Source organism: Azolla caroliniana, unplaced genomic scaffold (genome assembly GCF_043228905.1).
Source record: "Azolla caroliniana isolate FFs.n. ecotype wild unplaced genomic scaffold, voAzoCaro1.0.p SCAF_22, whole genome shotgun sequence".
NCBI lineage: Eukaryota > Viridiplantae > Streptophyta > Polypodiopsida > Salviniales > Salviniaceae > Azolla > Azolla caroliniana.
In genome coordinates, this window is record NW_028230457.1 from 11595599 (window position 1) to 11620487 (window position 24889).

Below are 24889 nucleotides of genomic sequence, written 5' to 3' on the forward strand. Positions count from 1 at the left end.
TCAATGATGAATGTTAAAGAGGAAACCTGTCTAGTAGTATTGCCATGGGTGAACAGTAAGATGAGTAAAACAAAATCTGTGGTTTTATAATGGATTTTTAGCATCCAAAGGAAGCAATTTATTATTTGTGTTTGGAGATATCCACAATGCATATTGAATACTGTCGTCATAAATTCAAAAAATACACTGTAAGGATAGTTATTACCAAGTAATCCTTACAGAACTTTATGCATCACAAACTTGCCATTTTCCAATGTTCCTTCAATTAGTGATAGGGTCTGAGCCTTCTATAAATTCATTTATCGCTACCTTAGAATCACTGCATTACATCAAGCTCTTCTATACATGGTCCCCTAAAAGCAGAAAATCCATAACACATTATCCTGGAAGTTATGTCAAGCTCTTCATTTGGCATATTGAATACTGTCATCGTAGGTTCCAAAATGCAATGAGAGGACAACATAATCCGCTATTTATCCATTACAAGCTTGCCATTTTCCAAATCCGCTATTTATCCATTACAAGCTTGCCATTTTCCAATGGTCCTTCAATCAGCGATGAAGACCAAAAAATCTTAAGTTCCATTACAATAGTTTTTGGCCTAAATCTAAGTCACAATGTAAAATTCAACTGAGATTAATTGGCTGGTCAGATATATCTGTAACTTGAGTGAGGTAAAAGTTCCATTACCAATATTGACACAAAGGCAAAATCTATCTATATAAGCTGGATCTTCCAGATGCTGTAGAAAACTCTTTATTATGCGCATATTAGCATGAAAATTACTTCATATTAGCATGAAAATTAAGCCAAGAAATTCATTTAGTGGTTAACCGAGGTAGAAACTTCATGGCGCAGACAGAAAATTTCATATTTGTCATCTTTGGGTTTTTTATACATTTGTTTGTGAATCAACAAATTTAAACATTATCTTTTGTCCTACTGTTAAGAAACCTGGAAGGCAATTAGGGACCAATTGGAAGGCAGGGTCTGGCCATTACAATGGATGTTACTTCCGAGAATTTTTGTTGCATATCAGGGCCATGGTGAATTGAAGGATGTTGAAAGCTGTATGCTTCCTAAATTCTAGTTCCATAAAACAGAACTGTTACAGTTAATTCTTACTTCTGTATTCTCAATACATTCTACGACCAAAGGGATGATTATAATATGTTCGTGCACTTGATTCTCTTTCACTTCCATATAAACTGTTTGCTTCTCTTCTTACATTTACACTATTAACTGTTGCAGTCAAACCTTCATTGTGGTAACTAGGTTGATGAGGTCTATAGAATGACCGTTGATGCATGCTGTCTATGTCATTCTGGCTCAGATGTTCCTGTGGTAGTATCCCTTGATATCTTGGATGAGGTAAAGAATTCCGTTGCCGCATGCTGTCTATGTCATTCTGGCTCGGATGTTCCTGTGGTAGTATCCCTTGATATCTTGGATGAGGTAAAGAATTCCATTGACGCATGCTGTCTATGCCATTCTGGCTCGGATGTTCCTGTGGTAGTATCCCTTGATATCTTGGATGAGGTAAAGAATTCCGTTGCCGCATGCTGTCTATGTCATTCTGGCTCGGATCTTCCTGTGGTAGTATTCCTTCATATCTTGGATGAGGTAAAGAATTAAAATGGCTATTATCGACTAGTCTTAAATACTTTGAAGGATGCTCGCTAGAATGAAGAGCCTCAGCCATTAGATGCTCTCTTCTCATCTGAGGGTTGAGCTTTGTTGGTGCATTTCCATAGGTGAGCCACAAAGCTAATTCGTCCACCATTCTCTCACCTGGAGCCCCTTTCTCCTGTCGAACAATGTGGTTGAAATGCTTTTCTCTTTGCATAGGAGGTTCCCTTCTAACTTCATTCGGAGGTTCTTTCTTGCTGCACTGATAACTCTTTTCAGGAGTAAACAGTAAGGACCTTAGAGAAGGGGACTTGTATGGGCCCATCATAAATCTTCTAAGACACAAATGTGCTTCCTGAAAGGATTTGTAGATTGAATGAAATCCACCTAGATTTACCACACGCGCTGCATTATGTGAAAGAGTGGAGAAATCCTGCACCTATCCTTATCATATTTCATCAAATCAGTAGATCTCTTAAAAGACATTAATATACATAGAGATCTTTAAAAGACAAAAGTCACAATATATCTGATTTGAGAATCTTACTTGTGTGGATACCAACGTTCTTTACTCTCTTTTATCTTATTTACTTTTACGTTTCCTTAGTAACGTTTATTTTATTTTGATTTGTTGTTCTCAAAGACAAGACAATACTTAAGATGTAATCTCTTGTTTTGTCTTATAGGCCATTTTGGCCTCTTAAAAGACGTTTATATATATATATATTTCTCTCTTTCTTTCTTTGATCAGTTTGGATGAGCTAGATGATTTAATGACCAAGATGAAAATTAGTAAGTAATAAACAAATGATGTGACCTAAGAATATCTTACAAAAATTAAATCTGGTTCAGATGCTTTCATCCATGTCCCTTGGTATGTGCTAACACAAAGCCCTTGCTGCCATATATCCTTCACAGCTATAATCTGTACAAGAATAAGAACCATAATTGACATACATTTATAGCAGCGTACCATGGTTTGTTTATAATAATGCATATTAAAAGAGTTTTCTCATAACATGAATCGGCACCAAATCTATAACTGCAGGCCGGCAGGTTGCAGAAATACTGAAAGATGATATACTTACAAATAGAAAAGTTTTGAACAAGGACCAATCCCTTGTACTAACATGACAAAAAAGGTTCTTCCATCTGTTACCTTCTTCTTAATGTATTTGATTGATCATACTTATGAGAGATAGAAAAGGAGCAATTTTCCTTACCTGAATCAAAAACGAATTGAACAACTGGGTGACTGTATCTTTATTATAAATCCCAAAACCCTCAAATCTACGTGCTCGATGTTCAACCATTGATATTCCATCTGATGTTGATGAATTATAATCTGTTAAGGGAAGATGAATTTATAATCTGTTTGGTGGGAAATGAATCGTTATAAATAAGTGCCGCAACTTTTGTTTGTTCCAGTAGCAACTGCCTACATTTGAAACACAGAAAACAAATAACTGCTTCGGATAACATCCAAAAGTATGTGGTGTGTAACCTTTAAGTATTGCTGAAAATGGGGGAAGTATTGCTGGGATCCTAGTCTGCATTAGTTAACAAGGAAAAGAAAAGTTCAGTTCCATAGTTTTGAAATGATATATTATGATCAAAAGCAGGAAGGAAACATGTTTTGGATCAGTATGCTCTACCATGCTTGACAAAAATTTGGGCAGCCAGAAGTGTCTAAGATAATGCTAACCACAAGTGGTGCTTCTTAGGCAGTGGCTACTTAAGTTGGAAAAAGTGAAGATGATCATTAGATGTAACTACCAACCTAGCAATTATATGGATATAATATACTTTATCCTTTACACAAACATCCCCGAGTCACTCAACTATCATGAGATAAAGGGACTTTCTAACGATTTTCTCATTGAATATTGTTGTTTCTTTGTTTCCTCTATCCTACAACCTAGGCTTGAAAATCATAATGAGTATATATCTGTAGTAAATATTTACTTGCTTTGATATTCCAAAATAATCTTATATAATCTTCTTTACATACCTATGATTCTCTACAAAACAATGATTACAGAAGAGATTATTATGTCATACTTCCATGTTTCTATGAAGCCCATATATATCCATTTTGAGATAAAATTCAATACTCAACATATGATAGAAATAAAAACGTCAAGAACCCCAAAAGAATTATCCTTTTATGGGTTTACAAAAGACAAAATATCACATTTGAATCATGTATCATAATAAAGACAGTTCATATATTTTTGTAAATGAAGATTGAGACTTTGGATAATTTCAATGCCATGCTATTTGGAAAACAAAACAGCCATCATTGCTATCAACAAGAATATATTAGAGAGCTACAAGATAGGCAAGCCTTACAACCTGAAGATGAAATGCAACAAGTAAGATGATGCTTAATGAATTCAGAGTATGATCTTTGGAGCTGTTAATCCCACTAGCATTTGCCCATGCCTTCACCTACAGCAGTGCGCTTGATTAGTTGAAAAACAAATTCATTGTTGAAAACAATAAAGTATGAAAATCATTCTTGCAATGTATCATTCTCGTAACCATAGAGTATGAACCATACATACCATATGTGCATTCGCATTCAAGAATGTTTCAATCACTCAACTATGGTAAATACCATACTTTTGTATTCATTATTTATAATAAGGTAAAAAAAAATTTAAGGTAAAAGGTGTAAAAAAAACATAACAATGTTTTGTTAACATATGCATTCGTTTGCATTCATATGAAAAAGAATGTTTGCCAATGCATTCGAGTATATTACATACTATGCTTGTAATCATAGATTGACATATTCGCATTCGTGGGGTTTCCCATTCGAATGCATACGAATGCATGGTCAAGTATTCGTTTATCCAAAAAAATAAAATAAAATAGAGTCCAAGAACTCCCTCCTTTTTTAGTTTACTAGGATAAAAAAAAAGGGACTTCACAATAAAAAGGGACATTAAAAGAGGGACTATAAAAAGGAACATTAAGAGGGACTTGACACTAATAAATTTTTATAATAAATATAAAAATATTCGTTTTATTTTTAATAAATAAATAAAATACAATAAAGGTTCATTAATTCCTCACTTTTTATTCTCTCAAAAATTATGGATATTTTTATCTTGATATTAAAAATTGGACTTCACAGTAATCATATTTCTATAATAAATATACAAATATTCGTTTTTTAAAACAAATTAATTAATTAAAATAAAGGTTCATAAACTTTCCTATTTTTTATTTGACACTATAAAAGAGAGTTAATACTAATCATATGTATATAATCTATTAATGAATGATTGTTCTTTTTTTAGTGAAATTAAATTTATTTAAATAAATTAATATTTTATATATTTTTGTAAAACGAATGGTTTTATAATATTCTTGGGGCCATTTCGTATTCTCGAATATTGAGAATATCACGCATGGAGAATATGACGAATGTCACGCATGTGTCAATCTATGCTTGTAATTATCACCGTGGTTTGCAAAATTACATCCAACAAAAATCAATACTTGCTTCAATTTCTAGTTTATGCTAGTCTGATTAAAAGTTATTAATTACCTTAATCTACATCCATCCACCCTAGGTTAGGCTGCAGTTGACATATCAGAAAGTGCAGCCTAGCAAATGTAATTAACTATAATAGAATCAATAGAAGGTCATTTATAGACTTGTTTATGATACGGAGAGTTAAGTATTGCATGGGAACTCTATCTGTACAGACGAGCAACAACAAAAAAGAAATAATGGAAGAGAAAGAGATTTCATTGATAGCAGACTGCTGAAATTGGACTACAGCACAGGGATGAAACAATGAGCTATATACTTAGGTGTTCCTAAGAGAGAGAAAAGATACAACTACAACTCAATGGTTACTAACCATAAGTGAAGAACTAACCTTAGCTCTCACACTGAGGTTACTATCTTAACAAGGTGGCTAACCCTAATGGTTAACCCATCTATTATATTAACTTTATAACCACCTGCACATTAACACGTCCCTCAAGCATTTATCCACACTATCTGTATTACTTGTCTTCTGAACTTCCACTTCATCTCTTATATAGAAAATTATTTGGTTGCCATGGTGCCTGCTTCAGTCTATACAAACTTGAGACCTTCCCTTCGGAATAAAGGTAGCTCAAAATCTGATGGTTGCCCCAAGAAGACCTCTTCAGCACTGTTTTGGCTGGGGCATATATGACGCATTTCAATTGCTTCCACATTCCTTCGAACAATACATACTCCCAAACACATTTCAGAGGAATTCTTGGGCTGAACATATCTTTACTTTAGGTACTATTCCTTTCAGGCTGAAGATATTTTTACTTCAGGTGCAAGTCCTTCTCCACCATCTGATGCCATTTTATAAACTTTTCATGACCCTTACCCTCAACCAATGGGATACCAAAAGGAAAAATCCTAGTATTTAAGAAAATATAAGTGTCTGTTTATACATTCACTTGTTTTCTTCAGAATCTAAGATGATATCCAGAGCTATAGTGATTCTACACTTGTCACTTGAAAGAGTTCTGGAGGAGTTGCCCGCAGTCACCGGCAATAAAGCAAGGTTCATGACTGTTCTTAGTTAGTAGCAAAGTTGACATTAACGAGTGGATGTAGAAGTGGGATTCCTAGTGGGGTGAGTCTGTGGCCACCTGTAATGTTGGGAAGGAACCTTGACATAACAAACTACACATTGTGGAACTTCAAAATGACCATCATATGGATTCATATGAGCTCATGAACACAGACTGCTTGGACTGGATATCGAGCCGATGTGAACTATACTTCCAAAGAACCCAGTAACGATCCTTCAAATAATTGCAGTCTTGCTTGGAAGACATATAATGTAGGTGCATTCTATGCAATTGTCATAGAGCCAACCGACTATTTTGACATTGATTCAGCACATGTCAAAGGTGGCAGATGCCTCGAGGATCCTTTAGAATGGCAATGAAATGAGGACAGAAATGACAATAAAACCTAGTATATCAGTTATTGTTCAAAAGGATGGGCGAAGATGAGAAGGCAAACATGTTTATCACAAGGATAAAGAACCTTCAAGATCAAATGATAGCCATTGATTGACTAATGACATGAGGAGTAATGTGGATAACGAAAATTGTCATTGTTCTTTGTTGATGTGCTTATGTGGTTGTATTGATGTCCTTCAACAACTTCTGCCAAGAAAAGCCCCAAGCACCATTTGTCTTCATATTTTAGTACCTAGAGTAGTGGGCCAAAAAGCATTGCTTAAAGAGGCAATGGTATTTCCCTCTAATTTCATAAAAGTACAGTACAATGACAAACATATTGTTCTTCAAATTCCACTCCCTGATGACAAAATGGGCAAATTTTATCTTCTAGAGCTATTTGTACATATTTGTCTGCCTCAATCTCTAACTGACATGAAGAAGTTTTCAGCTGCCCTATAAGACTTATAGGATAGATGTATACTGCACAATGCATAGGATAGATGTATGTCCATATAAGAGGGGCCTGCTTATGAATCCATCCTTTGATGTGTATAACAAGTGTGCCTTGTAGAGGGCCATCTTCCTACCAAGAGATGTTATAGGGCTTTGATGACATAAGCAGTCTAGAGGTATCTCCAAATCTCTCCAGTTATCATGTGAAGACTTGGTCCCCAGGTTTCTACTATGTAGAAAAGGACTGGTGTCACTAAGTATATCAAATCAAGGGCTGCATATCCACGAGAGTGTCAAGCACAAGTAGCCTTCTGTGTGAGTATTCTGGTTCTGATCTCATTACCCATGCTCAAGTGGTGTTAAACACTAAAGAAATATGAGAAAGCACATCTGTTCTGTAATATACATTCATTGGAGGGAGAAAATACAGAGATCTCTTATATTTACATGAGGAGAAGTCCCTCTTTATAAAGGCCAAGATCTGGCCGTTGGGCTAACTAGCTGTTGGGACTAACTAGCCGTTGGGCTAGCCGTTACAACTTTTAAACATTCTCAACACTCCCCCTCAAGATGGGTGAAAAATATCCACTAAGCCCATCTTGTCACACAATCTAGTAAGACTTACTGGCCCAAGTCCCTTTGTAAGACAATCTGCTACTTGATGTTCAGTAGAAACATGACTCAATTTTAATATTCCATTATCAAGCTTTTCTTTGATAAAGAACCTGTCGATTTCGATGTGTTTGGTCCTATCGTGCTGTACCGGATTGTTGGCAATGCTGATTGCTGACTTATTGTCACACCACAACATCATCTGATTTTCTTGATTCACCTTTAGTTCTACTAGGAGAGTTCGCAGCCATAACATCTCCGCAACTCCTATAGCAATAGCTCTATACTCTGCTTCAGCTGTTGACCTTGCTACTACTGACTGTTTCTTACTCTTCCAAGAGACTAGATTGCCTCCAACAAACATGCAGTATCCTGATGTGGATTTTCTGTCCTCAGCACAACTGGCCCAATCAGAATCACAATAGCCCTCAATGTTAAAATGACCATGTTTTCTGAAGATTAATCCCTTCCCTGGGGCACCTTTGAGATATCTCAGAATATGGTACACTGCATCCATATGATCTTTCCTCGGATCATGCATGTAGCGACTTACCACACTTACTGCAAATGAGATATCTGGACGGGTGTGGGTCAAATAAATCAGCCGACCTACCAATCTTTGATACCTTTCACGATCAACTTTCTCTCCCGCAAGTTCAGTTAGCTTGATCTTTTGGTCGATTGGAGAAGCTACAGGCCTACAACCCAACATTCCAGTTTCTTTGAGAAGATCAAGTACATATTTTCGCTGAGATAGAACAACTCCTTCTGCTCCACGAGCTACCTCAATTCCAAGAAAGTAGCGTAGCAATCCTAGATCCTTCACCTCAAACTCTTTACCCAATTGCATCTTCAGTTGGGCAATTTCTCCTTCATCGTTACCTGTGATAATTATATCATCCACATACACAGCAAGCAATGTAGTATGGTCCTTGTGTTGTCGAAAGAACACTGTATGGTCTGCATTCGTCTGTTGGTATCCCATACCCACCATAGCCCTTCTTAACCTGTCAAACCAGGCTCGAGGAGATTGCTTTAGTCCATAAAGCGACTTCCTAAGTTTGCAAACCTTACCTACTGTTTGAATTGTACCGAAACCTGGGGGAACATCCATGTACACTTCCTCCATCAACTCTCCATGAAGGAATGCATTTTTTACATCTAATTGATGTAATTTCCAATCCTTATTCACTGCTAAGGAAATAAGTGTTCTAACAGTGCTCATCTTCGCCACAGGTGCAAAAGTCTCATCATAGTCAATGCCATATGTCTGACTATATCCTTTAGCCACCAATCGTGCCTTGTATCGATCTATTTTTCCCTCTGGGGTCTGTTTTATTGTAAACACCCATTTGCACCCAACCGCCTTCTTTCCCGGTGGTAGTGACACAATCTCCCAAGTTTTGTTCTTCTCAAGAGCTCCGAGTTCTTCTTGCATGGCTGCTTTCCATTTTGGATCTTCTTTAGCAACCTGCCAACACTTGGGTAAAGTGACAGAGTCTAATGATGCAATGAATGCTCTATGTGTAGCTGATATGTTAGAATAAGAGATAAACTGAGCAATATCATGAGGAAAACCATAACGATCAGGAGGGACCCCTGCATTACTGCGAGAGGTCCTCCTAATCTCGATAGGAGAAGGAGAGGAAATCATATCACCTGTGATTTCTCGGTTCGGGAGTTCTGTAGGTATTTCAGAAGTCGAGGCAGGTCGGGACATGGAACTTGATGGCACATGTGGTGCTGAAGACGTGTTCACATTTCCGTCTTTCTGCCTCCTCTTCCTTGTATACACCTTTAGCTCCCCCTCAACTTGAGTCCCAACACATATAGGCTCCTCGTCTTCGTTTCCTTCTTCTTCCGTACCTCCTACGCTCACTTCTTTCTCAGCTGATGTAGGGATCAGTAAAGGAATTGATCCTATTTTTAGCAACCTCTCACAATTATCTCCTTCCCTCATATTTTCAGTCTGAATTAAGTCATCAAAGGGTGAAGTTACCCCTTGTTTATAATATGGCTCTGACTCTCTGAAATGCACATCCATGCTCACAAATAATCTCTTCTCTACTGGACTCCAGCAAACATAGCCTTTTTGTGTGGCAGAGTATCCCACAAATACACATTTTACAGCTTTAGGATCAAGTTTTCCTACTGATGGTCTACTGTCCTTTACAAAACACACACATCCAAACACCTTCAAAGGAAGGATTCCAGAGTTATTGCCTTGCAACAACTCACATGGAGACTTCCACTCCAATACTCTAGAGGGCATTCTATTGATCAATGTGGCAGCCGTCAAAACTGCCTGTCCCCACAACTGCTTTGGGACATTCATAGAAATCATCATGCTTCTCGTTACCTCTAGAAGATGTCTATTCTTCCTCTCTGCTACTCCATTTTGTTCTGGTGTATATGGGCATGTAGTTTGATGTTGTATTCCTTGATCTGAGAGGTATGCCCTAAATGTCATGTTAGCATACTCTGTTCCATTATCAGACCTCAACACTTTTACTACTGCACCATATTGAGTTTGAACTGCTTTATGAAAATCTTTAAAACAAGCAAATACTTCATTCTTTTTCCTCATCAAATATAACCAAGTCACACGAGAGAAGCAGTCAATGAAAGAGACAAAATATCGATATCCATTAATAGAACTTGTGGGACATGGTCCCCAAACATCGGAGTGTATTACATCAAATGCATGGGAACTCCTATGACCCGAACTAGCATATGAACTTTTAGTAAGCTTACCAAATTCACATGCATCACAAACAAGTTTTGTTTTATCCGCCTTTTCAAAAAGGTGTGGATACACCCGACTCAAAATGCCATAAGAGGCATGTCCCATGCGTTGGTGATGAAGTATTAACAAGTCCTCATAACTCATTCTAGATCCCCTTACATCTATTCCCTCTACCATAGATGCTAATGCTGAATCCAGCCCTTCACGATCCAAATACCATAGTCCACTATGCCATGTGCCAGTCCCAAGTCTCCGACCTGTCCCTTTCTCCTGGAATATCACCTTGGGAATATCAAAAGAAACAACACATTTTAGTTGGTGTATGATAGAACTTATAGATAATAAGTTTACTGGGAAAGAAGGAGCATGCAACACATTAGACAATGTCACAGAGTCGGTACATTTTACTGTACCTATACCCACTACAGGTTGTATAGTACCGTCAGCAATTTGAATGCTTTCTGGCATTGATAAGTGAGTATATGAGGAGAATTCACTAGCATTACCCGTCACATGCCTAGATGCACCAGAATCAATTATCCATTCTGGTGTAGAGGCAAGAGTATTTGTGTTGCTAGTACTTGTGGCCGAATAAGCATAGGTGGCAGTGTTACCTCTTGACATGAATGAAGTATCATCTGCGGCTCTTTGCTTCCTCCTAAGTATTTCTAAGAGAGCTTGATCCTCTTCGGTGAACACCACCTTAGTTCCTTCCTCTTCTTTTGCTACCATCAAGTTTGCTTGGTAACCTCCTCGTGCACCTCTTCGGCCCCCTCGACCACGACCTCTAGTTTGTCCACGTCCTCCATATTCTCTCTCCTTAGATGGTTTAGGGCAAGCATTCTTGAAATGACCAGCTTCACCACAATTGTAGCATTTTCGATTTTCACTTCCGCTTGTATTGGACACCATTAGTGCCGATCGTACCCCTGGAAGTCCGGTAGTGTCAGAGAGCAGCTTCATTCTACTCTCCTCTTGTATCATAGTCGCGATTGCCTCATCAAGTGTAGGAATTTCTGCCTTAGCTAGAAGAACTGCCCTTCTTTGATCAAATGACGGGTTGAGATGTTTCAAAAATTGCATAGTTCTTCTTTGAGCAGAAATTTCCTTGCTCTTACACTGAGGATCATTGCACACTGTCACAGGCGAGAAATGATCGTATTCTGCCCATAGACGCTCCAACTCTATGGCATATTCCTGGACCATCCTATCTCCCTGGCAAACAGCATCAATCTCCTGCTCGATTTGAAATACTCTCATGTTATTTCCCCTCCCTGCATACGTCTTTTGCAATTTCTCCCATATCTCCTTTACACTTAAAATTCCATCAACTGTTGTGGCGATTGATGGAATCATGGAGTTTAGGAGCCACGTGTACAATGACATGTGGGTAGCTCTCCATGCTTTCCATTCATTGCTCGTTTTGATAGGAGGCTCTTTCTCTTCTCCCGTAAGGTAGCCGTCAAGGCTTCTTCCTGCCAAGGCACCTATAATCCGACGCGACCAGCTCAAGTATGTGGCTGGTCCATCAAGTTTGAACTCAACTGGGAGGAGTTCAAGTCGGGGTGGTGGTTGCATTCCTGTCACACCTCCAGATGCTACTATCTCAGCCTGTTTCATGTATTTCACCAATGTTTTCACCTCATCTTCATTCAATTTTGAGAACACATCATCCATCTTGTCAACTTGGCCTATCTCTGCTTTCCTCTTCTGACTTTTTTTTTTTTTTTTTCCCAAGTCACCTCTCAATCACATAGCAATGTCATCCCAAATGAAACAAAAATCCCCCTTTCCTCTCTTGAATGCTAGGACAGTGCTGTTCCAATCACTGTCATTTCAGCAGAAGGGTAGATCTAGGGTTCTACAGAGGACAGATCTAGGGTTTTGCAGAGGGGCGGATCTATGCTCTGATACCATAAAGAAATATGAGAAAGCACATCTGTTCTGTAATATACATTCATTGGAGGGAGAAAATACAGAGATCTCTTATATTTACATGAGGAGAAGTCCCTCTTTATAAAGGCCAAGATCTGGCCGTTGGGCTAACTAGCTGTTGGGACTAACTAGCCGTTGGGCTAGCCGTTACAACTTTTAAACATTCTCAACAAACACCATCACTTTAATTTTATCAAGGTTTACTAACAAACCTTTGTCCATACAAAACGAGTTTAAAACATTTGGTATCTTTGTATTCCCTCTGGAGAGTTGGAGATAAGCACAATGTCAATATATAGTAATATCTGATGGTTGTAACCGCTAAGCATGCTCCTAAACCACCAACTCTCTCTATTTAATGTGATACCTCATCTATATAGAGACCAAAGAGAGTGGATGATAATGGGCATCCTTGTTTAATGCTAATTATGCTAGCCACAGCCTCCAACAAACCATTGGGAGATCACACTTTTCCTCATAGGTTCCCCATTGCATATCTATAATGGCAGCAAACAGCTTCTAGCTCTTGTATGAGCTAAGCACTAAACATCATTGCATATCTATAAGGACAGCAAACGGCTTCTAGCTCTTGTATGAGCTAAGCACTAAACATCAAAGGATTTCGGAAATCCACAAAGCAGAAAAAAACCCTCTTTTTATGGGCTTTGCCCTCCTTGAACTTAAGAGAAACAAGGAAAAGTTGTCGAAGGACAATAGTACAGGCACACAAACTCATCAACAAAGAACAATCACAACTTTCTTTAGCCCCATCACTCATGCTACAAGTCAATCAAGGGCTACACAAATGGGCTCTCGACCAGGACATAACAAAGGGGTTACAATAGATTGGGCAATACAAATTTGCCGTGCACATAGGCCCCAGCCTGATGGACCACTCACACCACCCTGGCCATCGACAAATAAAGGCAAATATCTCCCGCTCATTGACAGATAACGGCCGATATCTCCCCCCATGGCAGGTGCTTCCCCCTTCGGAGACCTCTTCATTCTAGACTGACCAATGGTAGAGATCTTTCAAAGACAAGAATTACAAAATATCTGACTTGAGAATCTTACATGTACAAATAATGAGATTCTTTAGTCGTTTTTTTATCTTTTTACTTTTTTTTTACTTAGTAACATTTATTTTAGTTTGTTCTCAAATACAACACAACCGTTACGATGTAATCTTTTGTTTGGTCTTATAGGCCATTTTGGCCTCTTAAAAGACGTTATATGTTTCTTTCTTTGTGCATCTGTCCTTCAACTCAAAGCATAGATATGCATGATTTAATCCAATAGGTCTAACATGCTTAGAAAACTCTCTTATTTTGGGTATAAGCGATGGAGATTCCATGAGGTTATCGACTATGCTTGTCCAGCCACTGTGACAAACCACTATATATCATAAATCCATGTGCACTTCCCAAGTCTAGAAAGTATTTGCCGTATTGTAACTTCACTCCTATCTAGAGCTTGTCAATTTAGAACAACCTCTGTTATAACCTTGCCATGCACAGCCTGGCTTTTGTCAAACATAGTTGTTTGTTCACCCTTAGTTCATTGATTGAAGTCTCCTAATAGAACTATATCACCCATATTATTATGATATAATCATATAATGGTAGATATGGTGATTCTCCAAGAGGTGCAAACCTCCAGTAGGCAAGCGGGAAGTAGCAAATTGTGATATCTCTCTCTAAGATCTACATCCTTATGCACAACATGCACTCCCTCATGGAGCTTCTCTTTGTACAATAAAAACTCCATTGAAGACTACTTGTTTTTGGTATCTGAACTATGGATTTCAGCCTCATACTATGGAGAAGACAATTCATCTACTTTAACAGCCTTCATTGATAGTGATTGGGCTGGCTGCTACAACACTCGTGTCTCACATAGTGGCAATTGTTTCATGATCGACAATTCCTGTGTTCCCTGGCACAACAAGAAGCAGCCAACAGTGGCAACATCAAGTTGTGAAGCTGAATATAGAGCAGCAATAAGCGCTACAGTAGAGTGTGTTTGGCTCATGAGATTATTGTCCGATTTGTCACTTGAGCAACCATCTCCTACTTGTATATTTACAGATAGTCAAAGTGCCATGGCTATTGCAAGAAATCCTGTCTTCCATGCATGAACAAAACACATTGAGGTTCACAATCATTATGTGAGGAAATAGTTCCATGCTAAAGAGATAAACTTGGTCAATGTACCAACTCATGAAATTGTTGCAGACATTTCTACAACGGCTCTATCAAAAGAAAAGTTTGAATATTTTCGCAATGAACTGGGCATTCTTGCAACACCTGGATAATGACGACATTCAATTCACACCATTCACTTCAAGCGGGTTTGTTACACTTAATGTGTGTCCTATGAAATCTTTGGTGTGAACATAGTTATGTAATTGTTGGGTGTGAACATACTTAGAAAAATATGAACCTAGTTAAGCAACAGTTCGGAGTGAATATAGTTACAATAGTGTGAACCTACTTAAGTGGACCATTGGGTTTCCAGCTACCTGTAGATATTGGTTATATAAACCATTCTACATCTTTGTAATGAAAGCTCGTTTTTTTCCTAATCTACTGATATTTTCTTAAGTCTTCTAATTGATCTTGTTGTGTGAGAGTTAGTCTCAGATCCCTGCATTTTCTGTCAATGACAAGGGTGGTGAGATCGTAGTCCATGGTGTCAAGCCTACGCGCACGGCAAATTGCTATTGCCCGATCTATTGTAACCCCTTTGTTATGTCTTGGTCAGAAGCCCATTTGTGCAGCCTATTTGTGAGGACTCAGTAGGTGTAATGAAGTGCTTGGAAAATGTACTTTTGCTTCTACGAATTTGTCCAAACCTATTATCTATGTCAAGGTCTGCGAATGTTGGGTATGAGGTAGTTTCTCACAATTAGCTGTTAATACAACATTGGGCAGGTAGTTGGATTCACGGATCAGAGAGGGAATCTATTCAAGTTGATTGCATTAGTCATGACCACTGCAAAGGGATAGCTGACACAAAGCTATGACATTAGTCATTTGGGCACTTGAGTCTTCTAATACATTGCACTTCTAGAGCTAAACCATCTTCAAGTCAAACATTTATTCTTCTAATAGGAATTTCTATTTGTGAAGAGTATTTAACTCACAACACCAGCAACTTTATCAATAGGAAAGCAGTGAACACCCTTACAAAGGGATGATAAAACAGAATGATCTTTCATGTGCTCCTAAGCGTGCTGATACAGATACAGCTCAATGGCTTGAAGTAAATAACCATTCTTTAGTTTATTGACTATAGTCACTATAATATACATTAGTTTGGTAACCCACCTACTGCATTTACATCTCAACCCTCACTATCTGCTGACAATGGAGAACTTTTGGTGATTTAATTTGAATAAAAAAGGCTAGTGACGAGGAAAGTTTGAATAATGATAGTGGTATTGCTGATTGCTGTTCTGTTTTATAATATGTAATATCTAATTGTTATCATTGTCATTTTATATGAAGTTCATGTTGTCAAAAATATTATTATGGAGTCCCTACTCTTGAAAGTCTTCAGTTATTCTCTCACGTCTATTCATTCATTGCTATTCATGATTTAATCTTGTAAATGTCATCTTCTCCCATGTACTGTCCATTATGTTTACTTCAAACACAAAATTTACCACTAAAAACATTTGAAAACATAGAATACTTAGTAATACAAACCAGAAAGCACAATTTGCGAAACCGTGGATCAATACGTGAGCAAATCCGCATAAATTCTGACTTCATCATCCCATCTCGATTTTCCACTGAGATGTCACATTCTATTCCAGTGTTGCAATGTTGGAACTTCACCACTGGCACTTTGGCCTTCAAAATAGGCTGTATAGCCTGTACAATCCCACCTGAAAGGCATGACAAAAGTCTGATGCATCCATACATAATGTGCAGATCATTAATATCAATGAGAAATAGTCAACCTACTGGCTTTAAGTTTGTACAGCAATTTAGTTAGTTTCTTGAGAAGCTGTATTCCCTGGTTACGATTGGTGGGATCAACCCCGCTTGGTAAGTTTAATGAGATATCCAAATCACTAGTTGACGTAAACATGTTCATTGTGTAAGAACCAAATGCCCTCACAGAGCAGACACCATGTTGCTCTAAGATATCTCCAACTGGAATGTATCAGTTCATTGGATTAAGAAACAGCAATACTTAAAACAATATTCTTTTTTCTAGAAAAGAAAAGAAAAACTTCATAATATATCATCAAAATACAATGGCCAACATGATTCAAGTAATGCGACCATCTATGTTAGCAGCGCAGTAGTTTTATAGGTTGAATTAAGGGCATGAACTCTCCATCATCAACCTTTGGGATCTAGCCAAGAAAACGTTCTCATGACGCTAAACTGGAAGGGTCAAATTCATCTCCCGATTAAAGTAAAACTAAACAGATGATTAAAAGTAGATGTGAAAAACCTGACAACTTGTTTCTGACCAAATCATTCAGAAAGTTCAGTGTAGTTTCTCTAGCCTCATAGTCTTGACGAGTTGGTTGTAGACCCATGTAGATATCATTCAACTGTTTTTCCAGTAAGTCTATAGCATTTGGTGATAAAGGTGGTTGAGAAGCTGCAAGCTCTAATTCCAGTGCAAAAGCCTCTTTTTTAAGTCCTGGATAACATATTACACACTTAAATAATATAGGATTATATTAAATCTTCACTTAAAGACCATATGCTCATTTACAGGAAAACGCCTTTGAATTACCATTGTTCATCACAATGACATCGTTTTGTGCAAATTCCTGCATCATATGGTCACCTTCAAGTGCTAGCACAACAAGAAAAATATAGTTTATTGAGAATTTGTTTAAGGTTGAGGAATTGAAATATCAGAGCCAAACTCATTTTCCAGTTTCCATATTGTTGATATTTTCTTCATTCATAAATACCTAAAAGAAAAACGCATTAAGCCTTGCCAAATTTATGCAGTTGAAAACACAACACATGCCCACAACACAAAGATCTGACATGACAATAGACAAAAGAACATCAAGAAGGGTGTATGCATGCAGACGTTCAATGAAGTCTGAAGATCCTGCTTCACAAGAAAAATTTGTACAACACAGATCTCTGACAAGACAATAGATAAAAGGATATCAAGAAGAATGTATACATGTGGCACTTCAATGATGTCTGAAGATCCTTCTTCACAAAAAAAATATCTCCATCAACAACATTAGAAATGAAATTCTCTTATATGAAATAATCCAGAACCCTTTCACTTATACACTTTGTCCTGCTATACAGCACACTTGGTTTTTACCCTCCCTAGCAAAAAATAGCACCCCTAATACTTAAAACAACGTTTAAAAGCATATAAGCTTAATAAAATTCTAACCTCGTACAATGATGGCGTTGACACATACTGTCAAGATATTCCAAAATGCATATCATCTCACTCTCACACCCGTGTAACTTGCCAAAGAAGGCTTATTCTCAAACCCTTTTTGCTTTTTAATAGGGTACAAATATGGCATTTCTTTCTTTCGATTTGATTGATGCATCAAAACAAAGAGATTGTTGTATGGCTGTCTTTAATATTTCTTAGGAGGATATCTTCAAAGGCTCAATCAAAATATCTACCTCCCACATAAAAATCTTTGGTTGTGGTCATTTATAATAGACTTCATGGGTGAAAATGCATTGAGGTTGTGAACTGTTTCTGGCTCTTCCTGTGGTGGGTGAAAGAAAGAAAGATATATTAAAATCTTTTAAGAGGCCAAAATGTCCTATAAGACCAAATAAGAGATTACATCTTGAGTGTTTTCTCGTCTTTGAGAACAAATCAAAATAAAATAAATATTACACAGTAAATATAAAAGTAAATAAGATGAAAAGAGAAGAAACGAGGGAATCTGGTGAGAAAAAAAAACTCAGGGGAAATTGTGATGGCTGCATACGAAAGCCAAGGTTTAGAAATGGAACACAAAAGTTATAAATGGGTGATAGTTACAAAAGCAGTAAATACTTTTAGCAGATTTTGCAGAAGAAAACAAAAAAGCACAAAGAGGTGGCATTTTCTTTCTCTGGGTGTTCTTTATAGCCTTGACTACCAAGTTTCCAATAGATCCTTGACAACCCAATTTTGGATCTCAACCGCATGATCTTAATCGTGTGGACAAAACACACTTGTGAAGCTGGGCACAGGGTAAACTCTTGAAAAGCAAATGAATACACCTTCCAGGGGACAAGAGACAAGAAATCCAGATAACCATCACTAACCTCTTGTCATAATTCCACCCACATTGGTCCTGGGCCACGACCTCAAGTACCTCATCCACAACCTCATTATCTCAAAAAGATAAAAATCATTACTACCTGTCGTTGGAATCATTGGTCACACTATTGCAATCCTTTTTTATCTAGAATGTCCAATGATGGGATACTAATGACAGCCCTCGATTTTAATTTTAATTTTTAATTTGTTTATAGACATTTACTATGCTTATGATAAGATGCAATTATGTTAATTTATATATTTGTAACAAAACTTTGGCCTCATAAAATTTGGCATTTCATAGATAATACTGTTTCTTTCTAACTGTTTGTACAAAAAAGTTGGCTGCCTATAAAAGCATCATGATATAAGATGAACACATATCCGTGTAGCTGAAGCTTGAAACATGATGAAGAATCTAATTCATCTTTGCTACTTGTAATTGTTTTTTCTTTTTCTATCAGGGAAAAATCCTTCAAATTTTCTATGTGAACTGATTCTGAGGGAAATACAAAAGCAATGGACAAAAACAAAAATATCATGCAGTTAAAGAAATATTGGTAGTATTTGGTGTTTTATTTGACTATTTTTAGAAAAACCGGTATTTATATTACCATAACAAAAACCATCGGAATTGTCAAGTAGTTTAAATTTCTCCAGATTGAACACAAGTAGTATATAAAAATACTATAATTAGAATATCTGTCATCAATCAATGCTGAGAAAATCTGTGCAGAACCAACCATTACGAGGGTCTGTTCTGTATCCAAGGTGCCACTGGAGTACCAGTAGTAGTGGACATGAAAACCAGATTCAAAGAAAATCCTCATTGAATAAACGCACGCATGGTTTATGTTGTGACCAGAGAACTGCTCCCCAAGTGATATATCTAGAGTGCAAGTGAGCACATGAAATAAATAGACCAGCGCACAACACATTTCATGAGCATGGTAACAAAATCCGACAAAAACCCTTGCGTTGAATAAATGCGCACATAGTTTATGCTGTAACCAGAGAACTGCTCCCCAAGAGATATACATAGGGTGCAATTGAACACACAAAATAAATAGACTAGCACACATCACATTTCATGAGCATGTTAACAAAGCCATAACAATTAACCAGTTTGAGTACATTTATACGCATTCACATAAAAAAAGGTGAAGCAGCCTCTTTACATAAAGAGTAGATGGTCTGGTTTTTTGAATCAAATTGTATTGAAAGGTGGTAAAGTGGCCCAAATTGATTAATTGAGGGAAGCATAAAGGCTTTAAGCAGCAGCACAGAGGGGTAAAGCAGCGCTCTAAGAAAGATGAACAACCTGCCACCTTTTTTAATAAGATTGAGATCGTATGAAACCCTGGTGTACATGATTTTTTATTTGCCCAAGGTTCAAATAGCCATAAGAGTAATTTTCTCTTTCCAACGATGGCCTCCCTTAGTCTCAAGAGTGGCCACTCCTTTGATATAAGATATTTACCGTTGCTAAATTTTCAGCAGTGTAAAGTGTTGCATTCAGAACCAAATATAATGAGATTTTATCTAAATCCAAGATTGTGTAAGACTTTCACTCTTGAGAATAAGTTGACGGTTTTCTTCCCTATCTCTAGTATGAAAACTTCCATGACATACTCAGACCTCATCAATGTGAATACAATGTATTGTGAAAGGCAGACAATGTTTGTTTTTCCTAGATCCATATTAATCCACAGAAAAACTATAAATATATAACTTTCAATGTGTATGTAACATGATTATACCAAGAACCACCATTAGATATCATTGCCAGAAGAAGATAGCTGCGATACCAATTTGCATGCCTCTCCAAGATTTCAACCAGCACATATGACATGACACAATAAAGAACCATGAATATGGACATTACACTCACTCCCTTAACTATCGATTAAGCAATACATGAGCTAGCCCTCATGACGAAGGTCACTACACTGCATTGGCGAACTATGCAAGAATGCTGATGGCTAAAGTTGAGAAATGGATATCATTCAGTTGATCCAGGTTTGTGTTTTAGGAACCAACTAACACAACTCATTAGCATCCCTCTACCTAAGGGTCTTCGTATGCCAGAGGAATAATATCGTCATACAGGCTGGATATCACAAGGGCGCACGCACACGCACACACATACGGAGAGGTTTGAGATGTCATGGATGATACGTTCATGAAAGATGTTTAAAATTAAAAAAATGCAGTTTTTCTTCTGCTGCTGCTGATACTACTCATCTTCTATTTGTTGATACATCTCAATTCATTCATATTCTTCACTTTTCAACATGTCTACACTTATTCTGTGTATGCATTTGTTTTTCCACAGATTTACTCTAGAGAAGGCCAAACACAGCCACTAGAATGAGGGACTTTCAGTAACAATTTTGGTGGGTTATTTAAGAGCATCCGAGGAACACAGGTGCTGTTATCTTTTACCCTAAAACAGAGAACGAGACAATATGCCTTCTTTCTTTACAAAAAAAGCCTCGATTGACTCCATGCATGCATAGGAATGAAGACATTAAAGGATTTAAAGGCGGAGCTTACCTGGAAATATAACACACAGAGACAGCGATCGTGAAGCAGGACACACACCGAGCTCTTGACCTAAATCATCACAAACCCCTCTCTCTGTCTCTCTGTCTCTGTCTCTGTCTCTCTGTCTCTGTCTCTACTGTGGGAAAAATCTTGTATATGCTTCATAAGCTATGCTCAGCCCGGCACGTGGCATGATTTGATTGGTTTGCCATGAGCTTTGTAATGATGACGTGGCATGATTCGATCGGTTGCTACGCGCTTGTAGTGATGACGTGGCATGATTTGATTGGTTTGCCATGAGCTTTGTAATGATGATGTGGCATGATTCGATCGGTTGCTACGTGCTTGTAGTGATGACGTGGCATGATTTGATTGGTTTGCTATGTGGCTGTAGTGATGATGTGGCATGATTTGATTGGTTTGCTATGCGGTTGTAGTGATGATGAGGCATGATTTGATTGGTGTGTTATGCGGTTGTAGTGATGACGTGGCATGATTTGATTGGTTTACTATGCGGTTGTGGTGATGACGTGGCATGATTTGATTGGTGTGTTATGAGGTTGTAGTGATGATGTGGCATGATTTGATTGGTTCGCTATGCGGTTGTGGTGATGACGTGGCATGATTTGATTGGTTTGCTACGCGGTTGTAGTGATGATGTGGCGTGGCAGGTGTCCAGGGGGCACAAACTATTGCACTAAACTCAAACCCAATTTACCAAATTGTTTGGTGTGATCGTATTTGAGAACAAAGCATAGCTCCTGTTTGGCTTGCAATGGCCAGAGTTTTTCCTTGCCACATGCCATCACAACGTGAGATCTTATGATGTAACTAGCTATGGGCCATGGTTTTAACGGTTTATTGGTTCCAAAATTTTTACTTTAATGGTTTGTTTTGGTTTGGATTTTTAATAAACGGTTTGGTTTAAGTTCGATCTAACCGAACCGAACCGTTAAGCCATGGTTTAACAGTTTCTTGGTTCCAAAAAAACTAGAATGGTTTGTTTTGGTTTGGATTTTTAGTAAACGGTTCGATTTAAGTTCGGTCAAATCGAACCGAACCGTTAAGCCATGGTTTAACGGTTTATTGGTTCCAAAAAAACTTTAATGGTTTGTTTTGGTTTGGATATTTAATAAACGTTCAGTTTAAGTTCGGCTTGGTTCCAAAACTCAGGTTTATGGGTTTATAGGTTTAAATGTTTTTTGGTTTTTGGTTAACTTTTTTTTCCCCCTTCATAGTTATTTTATTGATTTAATTAATTTAGCTTAAATGCTTATTAAATTTAATGGCTTAATTAATGTTTTTTAATTGATTTAATTAATTTAGCTTAAGTGCTTATTAGATTTAATGGTTTCATTAATGATTTTTTATTGATTTAATAAATTTAACTTAAATTCTTATTTAATTTAATGTATTTTTATTTATTTAGATTTTTACTTAGTTTGACTTAAATTGGTTAAGTTTAAATTTTTTATTAAATGGTTCGGTTTGGTATCAACTTTTCCCTCAATAGTTTAGGTTTAAATGGTTTGGTTTACCTTTTCTTAAATGGTTTAGTTAAAATGGCCTAAAAGTTCATAAACGGTTTGGTTTGGTTTTTGTTTTATATAAATGGTTTGGTTCACTTTGGTTCAATTTCAAGGCAAAGAAAACCGAACTAAACTGAAATGGAACTGGGCCCATTGCTAGTTGTAACATGTTGATACTACATTTGGTTCCATAGGTGCATCTCTCTCTGTGTGCAACTACGATTGCCACCATGGGTAAGAAGATGGGGGTAACCAAGACGAAAGAAGAAGACAAACATGTTCAAGTTCTCAAATAGATGAAGATGAATGTGCATTTAACAAAGCTTGGTTAAACTCTTACCTTGTTTGTTAAGCTCAAACAAGACAAACCCAAAATACAATTGGTAATCCCTCACAACATTGAATCTTCATTCCTGAAAGAAGTCAATGAATAACTTCAAATTGAATACAAAGCAATGAACGTGGAGATTACCAAGGACAAAGGGGGTTAAGTTATGATGTTCCTAGACAAAATCCATGAACGATGTTGAAATTTTGGAGAACTTGAGATTGTGGTAAGGAAGGGTTCATGATCACATCAAGAGAACTAGCAGTGATACATAATTTGCTAAACATAGGAGAGTTATTGAAAAGCTAAAAAAATAGTGAATCATGTCAAATTTTGGGTATTTGATTAATCAAAGAGTTCATAAAACTTGAAGTTTAACCATTTGGCTAGGTGGTGCAAATGGTGCTAGTTACGTGGCCAGCCCTTTAGGGGGGAGTGATGGTGTGAACATGTCAACAAAACTTTGGACCATGATCAATGGAGTGGATGGGCGAAAGTAATAGTTAGGATCGTGGTCAACTGACCTTAGTAATTGGATGGAGTTTACTTTCCCGCTTCCATTGTGTTTCTATGATAAGTCTTAGTACATGCAAATATTAACAATTCCATGCTTTATTTATGAAAATAGGGAGGAAGAGTGGAGAACCACTGGAAAAATAAAAGTGACTTGGGTCTTTCAATTGTTGTATATTTTGAAATAATAAGGAAAATTGCCCCCTATGTCCTTTGTCTAAATTATGAACAAAAACCTCAAGCCAATAGTTACTCATGCCACTCTGTCAGAATAGAGAGGATGTTGGTCATAACAAATAACTCGAGAATAGTTAGTAACATGGAAAATTTTCATATAAATGTAGAACATTTTGAAGCCTTTTCAATTCGAAACATGCAAACTTGAGTTCCTTTAAGCAATGTTGAAGTAGTGGTAGTATTTGGAAGCTTTTAATAACAAACATTTACCTTGCTTTGGCATCCGTATGATGTGAATAAAACGGACCATGGCAATATTAACTTATGACAAACAAACTATGGAGATTAATAAAGAGCATTATGGCTAAATATTCGCATTATTGATTATATTGAACAATGCCACAATGATCTCCCAAGAGGCGGAAGTTATTGCAACTACTAGTGATAAGCTATTCAATTTAGAGAATACAATGCATGTCGCAAAATTGAATCTAGTTAATTAATCAACTAATCGACCAACCCAAGGTGGTGGTGTTAATCGGACTTGTAACGAATATGTCCTTATGGAATATCATTTTGCACATCGATGAGAATATCTCCCTTAAGATCAATGACTTATGGCTAACAATTCAATGAAGTTTTAATTTATTAAATGAGCTTTTCGAATGTCACATTATTAGTTGTATGATGTATCTTAAGATTTCATTTGTTTAAATTATAAAATAACCCTACCCACTCATTGTAGCTCCTATAGCACAGTGGTAGTGCATCCGCCTTTTAAGCGAATTGTCGTGGGTTCGAACCCCACTGGGGGCAGTAGCTATTTGTATGCAAATAGCTTTTCGTGTGGTTTAACTTTTCACTTTGCAAGTACAACTCCTTGTCCTTATTTGTAGTCTTATTGTGGACTCCATTGCGAGAATGTTGATGCCTCTTAAGTGCCACAATATATTTCAAATGCATCTCTAGTCTATCATCATTGTGCGTGATGCTGAAATGTTAAGTCAATATGTGTCGAAACAACTTATCAACTTTTCTGAAATAGCCGGTAGTGTATATTTGACACAATCAATTTGTGTTGTATATTTTGACATTTTGTGTGCTTCTTGTTCATTGCCATCCCAATAGATGTTTGTATGTTTGGGTCTAAGATGTATGTATGTATAT

The 24889-nt window shown here is 37.2% G+C and overlaps 2 protein-coding genes and 1 non-coding gene across 3 annotated transcripts in view; 1 reads left to right on the forward strand and 2 right to left on the reverse strand.

Moving 5' to 3' along the window:
• Positions 1-24889, reverse strand: part of LOC147850031 (uncharacterized) — a 72534-nt gene that overhangs the window by 26233 nt on the left and 21412 nt on the right. The window lies entirely within an intron of this gene.
• On the reverse strand, positions 873-21205 carry LOC147850036 (uncharacterized). The gene is made up of 10 exons (XM_087337173.1): positions 21185-21205; positions 17117-17179; positions 16826-17020; positions 16327-16518; positions 16066-16247; positions 3985-4080; positions 3134-3179; positions 2853-2974; positions 2462-2554; positions 873-2068 (listed from the first exon to the last, which is right to left on the reverse strand). The coding sequence occupies exons 2-10, from the start codon at positions 17160-17162 to the stop codon at positions 1136-1138; spliced, it is 1905 nt and encodes a 634-aa protein (XP_087193299.1). The 5' UTR covers positions 17163-17179; positions 21185-21205; the 3' UTR covers positions 873-1135.
• On the forward strand, positions 24467-24538 carry TRNAK-UUU (transfer RNA lysine (anticodon UUU)). Its single transcript has one exon. It is a non-coding gene; the product is annotated as a tRNA-Lys (tRNA).